The 10,000-nt window shown below is 45.7% G+C and overlaps 1 protein-coding gene across 1 annotated transcript in view; it reads left to right on the top strand.

Moving 5' to 3' along the window:
- Nucleotides 1–10,000, top strand: part of cskl (c-src tyrosine kinase-like) — a 31,614-nt gene that overhangs the window by 19,166 nt on the left and 2,448 nt on the right. The window contains exons 4-12 of the mRNA XM_086175225.1: nucleotides 916–1,028; nucleotides 3,697–3,916; nucleotides 5,273–5,366; nucleotides 6,126–6,191; nucleotides 6,276–6,375; nucleotides 6,503–6,593; nucleotides 8,319–8,392; nucleotides 8,472–8,667; nucleotides 9,553–9,639. Of these exons, the coding sequence (XP_086031351.1) occupies nucleotides 916–1,028; nucleotides 3,697–3,916; nucleotides 5,273–5,366; nucleotides 6,126–6,191; nucleotides 6,276–6,375; nucleotides 6,503–6,593; nucleotides 8,319–8,392; nucleotides 8,472–8,667; nucleotides 9,553–9,639 (1,041 nt within the window). The remainder of the gene's footprint in view (nucleotides 1–915; nucleotides 1,029–3,696; nucleotides 3,917–5,272; nucleotides 5,367–6,125; nucleotides 6,192–6,275; nucleotides 6,376–6,502; nucleotides 6,594–8,318; nucleotides 8,393–8,471; nucleotides 8,668–9,552; nucleotides 9,640–10,000) is intronic.

The raw sequence follows: 10,000 nt of genomic DNA, 5'->3' as shown, positions 1-10,000 counted from the left end.
ACGGAGTCAAACCGGAACTACGTAAGGGAGGGCAGAGCAGACCGTCAGTCGGCCATGTTTGTTTACCTTCTAAACGTGGTTGCTGTTTCTGGTAAAATGTCTGACCCCGTCCTCCCTGTTGGAGGACATCGCTCAGATCCACCACGTTCAGACGTCCTTGGAGAATCCATGGCGCGACCACAAGTCCTCACACGAGGACATTACCTTTTCCAAAATATTGCACTCCATTCCCTGGGCTTGTTAGCACCTGCTAATAGTGTTTACATCACAAACAGTATTGCCAAGTCGCCATGACAACAGATTTTCAGTGTAAAACCGCCCCCAGGAGGACCTTTGGAATGGATCTCTTCAGCAGCCATCTAGCTTCACCTCCACGTTTCTCTAGCAGGTGCCTGAAGGCCCACCACATCCTCCAGCTCCACCATGAACCTCTGAAATTTGAAACATGGAGTGGGGAATACAAAGCTCCCTGAATAAATAAATAAAGGATGTTTGTTGGAGGAAAAAAAACATATGGGAATAAACCGGATTACACACGTCCGCTGCTAATCCCCCCCAGCGGTGCCGCTATTTATTTTCACTCGCTAGAGCAGCTGTGTGTCCGCGTGGTGTCATCACTTCCTGTTTCCCACGATGCTGCTGTAAACAACACTCAGCTGTTTGTTCGTGATCGATTGTATCGATCGCGTTAGCTAACGTCTCCGCAGCCGCTAACTTGCAAGTTATCCATACGGTCGCGCGAGAGCTGTGGTTTTCATGGTGATTAATTAGCTCCTTAACACTTGGAGCTAACACCTTAACACACTCCAGCAGATGCGTCGCAAACACAAACACGCACAGCGAGTGTCAGGTGTGTGTGTGTGTGTGTGTGTGTGTGAAGGCGGCTCACCCGTCCTTCTCCCGCTTCCACTTCAGGATCCCAACTGGTACAAGGCGAGGAACGCGGTGGGCAGAGAAGGAACCATCCCGGCAAACTATGTCCAGAAGCGGGAAGGCGTCAAGTCCGGAGGGAAGCTCAGTCTGATGCCGTGAGTGGAACACACACACACACACACACACACACACACACACACACACACACGCACGGACAAAGCATGAGCCCAGTCAGCCTGCGGGACGTTTGTTGTTTTGTTTCGCTCGTCCGTTCATGGTTTCATCACCCGGCGGTCGGATTCCCTCAACCTGACGTGTGTTTGGGAATTTTTCAGAATCCCGTCAGGAGCAGGAGCAGGAGCAGGGGTCCGAGGGAGAGGGAATAGTTGATATTCAGACATGCGGTTCGTTGGTGAGGCTCCTCCTCGGGGGGTCGTCGGCCTCGGGCCCGGAGGGACCTGTTGATGTTGCTCCGAATGGCTAACAGATGTCCGGAGGACCTCTCCCTTACATAAGGCCTCAGCTGTGCTCTCCTGGACCGCCGGGCCTCTCAGTCGCCCCCTGGTGGCAGCCAACCTGCACTACACACACACACACACACACACACACACACACACACCCTTCCATGCAACTTCAACTGCGTGCGTGTAGATTTCCGTGAAATTTCTGCTAACCACGGCAACAAACGTAAACAACCCCCCTCCCTCCCAGGAGTGAATGCGCTCCCTCCAGCTGAAACAGCTCCATCCGGTCAAGCCAAGACTGACCATGTGTTGTGTTTTGAGTAACCGTGGCGACAGGATCTGAGGTGAGAAGGGTCAGACCCAGAGGCTGAGACCTTCAGGATGTCCACCTGGTTCTTCTGCTCGCCCCCTCACCTCCACCTCCACCCCTGCACAGCCGTCCAGACTCAGTGGCTCCAGGATGATCCAACAACTCAGACCGAATGAAGTAGTTTTTCCCCGTCAGGTGGGGGGAGGATTAATCAATTACAGCCATTGATCGCCACCTTTACAGAGCCCCCCCCCCCACACACACACACACACACAAACACACACACACATTGCCTATCGCCTCAGCAGGGTCCATGTCGACCTCTCATCACAAGAGTGACCTAATTGAGTCTCTGTAATTTTTATTCTATATATATGTGTGTGTGTGTGTGTGTGTGTGTGTGTGTGTGTGTGTGTGTGTATGTGTGTGTGTGTCACATCACCCTCCAAGAGGCCATCAGCTCCGGGTTGTGACTTCTCCAAATGACCATCCATGGTTGTTCTGTAAAAGAACCCCGAACCTGAGCAGGTCCAGGCTGGAGGTCCTGGAGCTCCAAGGGTTCACCGTCAGGATGCCGGCATGTGATTGGTCCTCCTCCTGGAAAGTTTTGGACTCCGCCTCTGCTGTGCATTTTCCTGTTATTGCAGCACCGCTCTGTTCCCGACACGCCTTCGTGTGTGTGTGAGTGTGTGTGTGTGTGTGTGTGTGTGTGTGTGGTGCTTCCTGTTGTTTGGGGGTTCAGGTACTTTCTCACTGACCAGACAGCCCCACCCCTTCCCCACCGGAGCAGAACAGGCTGGAAGTGCTGCTGCCAGCTTCCCATTGAGAACCCCCCCCCACACACACACACACACACACACACACACACACACACCCTTTGTTCAGGCAGCGGTGCTTGGAAAAAGTTTCTTGTCCGGTCCGACGTCTCAGAGGAGAAAATGCCGCTGCTGACCGATCAGGGATTTAAAAGCCGTGTGAGAAAACATACTTAAATGGGGCCACACACACACACTCACACACACACTCACACACACACACACACACACACACACGATGTTGAAGAAATGTGTTGCAGAGTCACCCACAATTTCAGGTGGACAGAAGTTTCTGTGCCTTCTTTGTCTGCATGATGCTCTCTAGATGTTTGCTAAAGGTTCTCTAAATGTTCCCTAAAGTTCTCTAGATGTTCCCTAATGTTCTCTGAAAGATGTTCCCTGTTTTCTAAAGGTTCTCTAGATGTTCCTCATGTTCTCTGAGGGCTCACTAATGTACCAGATGTTCCTTTATGTTCTCTAAAGATGTTCCCTAATGCTTTCAAAGGGTTCTCTAGATGTTCCCTCAAGTTCTCTAGATGTTCCCTAGATGTTCTCTGATGTCGTGGACTTGATGTCCAGTTTTCTCCATCACATATCCTTGGATGTGGAGAGGAAAAGACTGTGGAATTGGTGTGGAATCCCTTCAGGGTCGCAGCCGGACGTTGGCGTGGAGGCTCTGAGGAACCTGAAGGGGTTCAGGTGTGAACAGGTTCAGATAGGGTTGGGTTCAGGTGTGAGGGGGTTCAGGTGTGAAGGGGTTCAGGTGTGGACAGGTTGGGACAGAAAGGGGTTCAGGTGTGAACGGTATCGGACCAGGATAAGCTCTGGTGTGAGTGAAACCAGATAGGATTGGGTTCAGGTGTGACCAGGCTTGGATTTGAAGGTTCAGGTGTGAACATGTTTGGGTTTGATAAAGTCCAGATGTGAACGGGTTTGGGTTTTAGCAGATCCAGGTCTGACATGGTTCAGGTGTGACCGAGTTACGTTTGGAAGAGGTTCTGATCGGTTGGTGCGTGAACAGGCTCAGGTTTGGTCGGACCGAGGCGTGAACGGGATCCCTCAGACTGCGCAGGGAGGTCTTCTAGAAGGTCTCCAGCAACGGACCTCCTGCGGACCAGAGAGACGAGCGCTCGATCTGAAGCCTAGCGAGGCATTATATCTCCTCACCCACAGAAGTGCGTTTCCATGGAGCGGGCGACGTCTCTGAACATCTCCGAACATCTCCCTCCTCCAGGTGGTTCCACGGGAAGATCCCGCGGGAGCAGGCGGAGCAGCTCCTCTACCCCCCCGAGACGGGGCTGTTCCTGGTGAGGGAAAGCACCAACTACCCCGGAGATTACACCCTCTGCGTCAGCTGCGACGGCAAGGTGGAGCACTACCGCATCATCTACCACGACGGCAAGCTCACCATCGACGAGGAGGAGTACTTCGAGAACCTCATGCAGCTGGTGGAGGTGAGGAAGGGGGCGTAGATGTTTCCAGCAGCCAATGAGTAACAAAAACATTTGAATCTGGTATCAGTGACCTGTTTATCCGTTATAAAATAAACGGTTTTATCAATTATTACAATGAATTAATTCTGTGAAAATATATTTAAAAAAACTACAGTAATGACATGGAAATATGAAGAAAAAAATCTAATTAATGACATGAAATAAAAAAAAAATGAATACAATAAATGTTAAATAAAATAAGTAAAATAAAATGATTAAAAATAATCAATTTAATATCCCAAAATGGGGATTTTTAAAAGTAGCAAAACATCTTTCATGACCCAAAGTCAGTCACAAAAATTATCTTTAATTAATTACATTTAGATCTTGGATTCATTTTCTGAAATAAATGAGAAAAAAAAATCTGTGAAAAATTCACAGGAAATTTGCAACAAAAAAAACAAATACATAAAAATCAGGTAGAAAATACTGAGAATGTGAAAAATAACAAACATCTGTAACAAACTACCTGGAAATGAACCAGAAATATTACATGGAAGTGTTTGAAAATAAAAACAAGGAAAGTTAGCTCATTGTCTAGAAATCATCAGAACAAAAAATAAAAATATGAAAAATTCACTGAAAATTTGATAACTGTCATGAAAACCAGTCAGAAAAAATTCAAGAGAATTAATCTAGAAATCAGTCCAGAATTAATTAAAAAGCAAAGTTTTCCACAAATCAATTTTTCAAAATAACAAAAAGTCCTCAATGTCAATCACAGAGGGGGGGGGGGGGGGGGATTGAATAATTGAATATAAAAAAAATACAACAAAAACGATAAACATTTTTCCTGAAAATGAAGATGACATTTTTGAGAAACTGCTTGAAAGTTGGGAAATTCCAGAAAAACAATTCAAGCCGGATTAAATTCCTGGGAGACGTGGGGGGGGGGGGGGGTCATGTGACCCGTCTGGCTCCGCCTCCACTTCCTGTCTCCTTCCATCATCCCTCCATTCTCTCCATCTTTATCTCTTCTCAATAGGTTTTCTTCTCCTTTCTCTCTCCGTCCTCCTTCTCTCGATCTCCACCCCACCCTGTTGATGTTGTCGCCCCCTGGTGTCCAATGGCAGCACTGACAGTTGCGAACGTTGCGGCTTATCGTTCGGAATTTACAGTAATAATTTTACCCGATCCAGTTTATTTGGATTTAACTTGTACAGTATTTAATTTTTAAAATGTCTTATTCCATTTGAGTTTCCGTTTTATCTTTGAAACCATTCTATTTCTCTTCAGCAACAGTTTGATAATTTGATTATTTTATAATTTGTTTTATTTATTTCTCGTAAATTGAATTGAACTTAATGTTTTCCACAGCACTACACCAAAGACGCCGACGGGCTCTGCACCAGGCTCATCAAACCCAAGCTGATGGAGGGGACGGTGGCGGCGCAGGACGAGTTCTCCAGGAGTAAGGACGCCGCCGCGCGTCTGTCGCCGCGACGACCTCGAAACCGGACAGGGCTAACGGCGTTAGCCGCCGAGGGGGCTAATCCCCGGAGCGGAGGAGGGAGGGGGGGTGTGATGACCTTCGCCCAGTGAAGGATGTCTTACAAAGAACCAGAATATTCAGGATTGACCCTTTTGTTGATTATATTAATTATCTGCTGTTGATGCACTTTTGTTATGTTAATAAAAGTAAGAGAAAAAAGAAAAAAAGGTCAGACAATGCATTCTAGCACGACATTTCGAGCAAACGTCCACTCTTCTCCTGATGCTTCCCAAAAATATGTCTAACAAACGTGTTATTGTTAAAGGGAAGGATCTTTCTTTCCCTTTTTTTAATGAATTTTTAAAAATATTTTGCCCTCTTCTATATATACAAGATATAATTTCATTTTAACGTTCTCTATTTCACATTAAGCATGAAAATGTTAAAATGAAATTATATTTTGTATGCATACAAGATATCATTTTATTAAGTTTCTTTTTAACAGTAAACGTTAAAATGTTAAAATGAACTTATATCTTGTCTATATAAAAGAGGCAATATTCTTTTCAGCATTGAATGTTAAAATGAAATCATATTTTGTATACACACAAGATATCATTTTTCAAGTTTTTAACAGTAAATGTTAAAATGAATGTATGTCTTGTTTATATATACAAGAGGCAATATTCTTTTGAGCATTAAATTTTAAAATAAAATAATAACATTGTCCCCCTGCAGGCGGCTGGGCCTTGAACAGGAAGGAGCTCAAACTCCTGCGGACCATCGGCAAAGGGGAGTTTGGAGGTGAGGGTCCCGAGGCGGTGGCGCCGTAGCATCTTTTCAGCTCGTGACGCCGGTAATCTGAGTGTGTGTGTCTGTGTGTGTCAGACGTGATGGTCGGCGACTACAGGGGGATCAAAGTGGCGGTGAAGTGCATCAAGAACGACGCCACGGCGCAGGCCTTCGTGGCCGAGGCCTCCGTCATGACGTAAGAGCCGAGCGCCGCTTTGCCGTCGGAACCCAAAGACTCACACCGTCACCACGACTCACCTCCTTCCTTCCTTCCTTCCTTCCTTCCTTCCTTCCTTCCTTCCCTCCCTCTCTTCGTTTCCCAGGCAACTGAGACACAACAACCTGGTGCAGCTGCTGGGGGTCATCGTGGAGGAGAGGGGCAGCCTCTACATCGTCACCGAGTACATGGCCAAGGTCCGACGCGCTAATTACCCGTGAAAAGAAGTAATCCAATTACTTAAAGTCACTAAAAGTGAATCAAAAGAGAGGCTGGAAGTCTGGAAGTTTAAAACGCCCATAAACATATGGAAAGAGTGATGATGAACCTTATTGATTTGCGGTGAAAACACCAACTCTCATGATGCTACGCTGCACCTTCCAACCCCCAGGAGGTCCCTCAGGTCCAGGGAGTGTTGGAGATGCCCAGCCTCTCAGCACTTATGGATTAATAATGTGGTTATAACACAGACGGGGTTATTACCGGTTTTTGCAGAGTATAAGTCTCACTGCCAAAAAATGCAAATGAAGAAGAAAAAAACAGTTTATTTGATAAAATCAGTGACCTAGAACTGACATTTCACCTTGAAAGGCAGGTTACAGTGTGATCTCCAAACAGACGTGCCCAACAATGACCATTTGCTTGTTATTTATTAGAACAATTATAACAAGTAACCAACAGCGCCTCCATTTAATCTTCTCCGTCTCAGCGCTCTCCTAAAACACATTCACAGCCAGTAGAAATCACAGAACTCTAAACACAACTGCAGGGTCACTACATTAGTAATAGAATAGAGAACAGCAGGCTGAACAGCTGTCATAATTAGCATAAACAACATAGCACAACAACTTTAGCAAACTTTCCACGTCACTCCAAATCACTAAATCCATTGAGTTCTTCACCCTCTGTGTGACTTCCGAGCGACTCGGCCCACTCCGGAGGTAGACGGCGCTCCGCTTCCTCTTCCGCGAGGCTGTTTTTTGGGCCGTCGTCATCCGTGCTCTGATAGAGAGGCGGTTGCGTAGCATGAAGCGCTAACACCAAGGAGGTCCTCCTGAAAAGTCGTTTGTATTCATGGCCTCAGCAGCGTCCTGGGCGTGGAGACGCAACTACGCCGTCGAGCAGCCTCTGCCGGCAGCACGTTGGTAAAACACCCGTCGGTGAACTGGTTCCTCTGGCTGTGGACGAATAGCTTTTAGCCCGTGGTTAGCTTTCTTTGTTTACTTCATCCCTCACTAGTTTCTCATTCACTCCAAACTTTCTTTCTGCTGCTCCAATTACCATTTTGGACTGCATATTTCACTACTAAGCCTAGAGTGCTCTCGTGGCTGTCAGTGTAAAAGTAACTTGAAATTACCATCTCTATTTTAATATATAAGTCGCAGGACCGGGACCAAATATACTGCTCCAAAAAATAAAGGGAACACTTGAACAACACAATGTAACTCCAAGTCCATCCCACTTGTGTGAAATCATAGTGTCCACTCAAGAAGCAACACACATTCATTTGGACTTGTTTTAAGGACATTACATCAAAGTTGGATCAGCCTGGAGGTTGTTTTTACACTTAAATTTTGAGTGTGATTCCTAATCCAGACCTCCATGGGTTGATACAATTGATTTCCATTGATTATTTTTGTGTGATTTTGTTGTCAGCACATTCAACTGTGAAAAGAGCAAAGTATTTCAAAAGAATATTTCATTCATTTAGATCTAGGATGTGTTTTTTAAGTGTTCCCTTTATTTTTGTGAGCAGTGTATATATATATATATATATATATATAGGTTGCAGGACCAAATCATGACTTATCGTCCGAAAGATACGGTACATGTTTCAAGGTTCGCCGTCTCTGAAGAAGAATGTCCACCTCCGGCTGCAGCTCCTGGATCTTCACCTGACCTCCTTGGCCTTCTCTCCACAGGGCAGCCTGGTGGACTACCTTCGCTCCCGGGGCCGGACCGTCCTGGGCGGGGACTGCCTGCTCAAGTTCTCCCTGTGAGTCCCGCCGGCACTATTTCCTTCGGCGTATTGATACGTTCAGCGCGGTGACCGCCGCCCCCCTCTGGTCCTCCAGCAACGTGTGTGAAGCCATGGAGTATCTGGAGGCCAACAACTTCGTCCACCGAGACCTGGCGGCCCGGAACGTCCTGGTGTCGGACGACAACATCGCCAAGGTCAGCGACTTCGGCCTGACCAAGGAGGCCTCGTCCATACAGGACACGGCCAAGCTGCCCGTCAAGTGGACGTCCCCGGAGGCCCTCAGAGAGAAGGTCAGCAGATACCAGGGGGCGCCGTGGCCTCCTCCTCACCGCCAGAAGCTCCACGCTTAGATTCCCATGTTCTCCCCATGTGTGTGAGGGCTTCTGCAGCGTTCTCTGGAGATCCCTCTTTGTCCAGATGTGTGGATGAGAGGGTGAATACTTGGATCTCTGTATGAATGAAAAATCACGCTTCAAAATGATACGTGAACAAGCCAATGGACGCTCATCTACAGGACTGTCTCAGGAAATTAGAATATTGTGATAAAGTTCTTTATCTTCTGTAATGCAATTACAAAAACAAAAATGTCATACATTCTGGATTCATTACAAATCAACTGAAATATTGCAAGCCTTTTATTATTTTAATATTTCTGATTATGGCTTACATCTTAAAAAAACTCAAAAATCCTATCAAAATATTAGAATATCATGAAAAAGTAATTTTTGTTTTGTTAATTGCGTTACAGAAGATAAAGAACTTTATCACAATATTCTAATTTTCAGAGACAGTCCTGTATACCAAGTACATGAAAGATTGTACGTCTGTGTGACGTGTGAATGATTGCAGGCCTCAAATAACATGTGAATGACGGTATATCTGACATGTGAATGAATAGTTGTATGTCTATGTGACGTGTGAATGGACTAATGAGAGGGTGAATGGTTGTATGTTTATATGTGTGAACAAATGAATGAATAGTTAAATGACTCAATGTGAATGAGTGAATGGTTGTGTCTGTCCACCATGTGAATGGTTGTATGTTTACTATGTTTTTTATGGATTTTTTCAAATTGTTGATTCATTCGACGGGCCACACGTTTGACACCCCTGGTTTAGAGAATGAATGAATGAATGGATGGATGAATAAACACCGACTGCGTTTTCTCCTGCAGAGATTTTCCACCAAGTCGGACGTCTGGAGTTATGGGATCCTGCTCTGGGAGATCTACTCGTTCGGCCGCGTGCCTTACCCTCGCATCGTGAGTCTGACACACACACACACACACACACACACACACACAGCTTTCAACCTGATGTAGATTTAACAAGAGGATGTTTAACACCGATTTGAACAAACACACATGCACACAGACATACACCCACACACACATATAAATACAAACACATACATACACACACACACACCTAGCTTTCAATCTGATGTCAGACTTTTAATTCCTCTTCCTTCAGCCGCAGGGAATCTTCAAATCGTTGTACTTAAGACCTTAAAACACTTGATAGCCTTAACCTTGACAATTTATATTTTATTGTATTTCTTATTCTCCCTCCTTCCTACTATATTCTATTATTGTTATGTTTTTGCTTGAAACTCTGACACAA

Source organism: Fistularia commersonii, chromosome 27 (genome assembly GCF_037954325.1).
Source record: "Fistularia commersonii isolate RoL2024-O1a breed Wild chromosome 27, RoL_Fcom_v1.0, whole genome shotgun sequence".
In the NCBI taxonomy this organism is placed as follows: Eukaryota; Metazoa; Chordata; class Actinopteri; order Syngnathiformes; family Fistulariidae; genus Fistularia; species Fistularia commersonii.
This window is presented reverse-complemented; position numbering and strand designations above follow the sequence as displayed.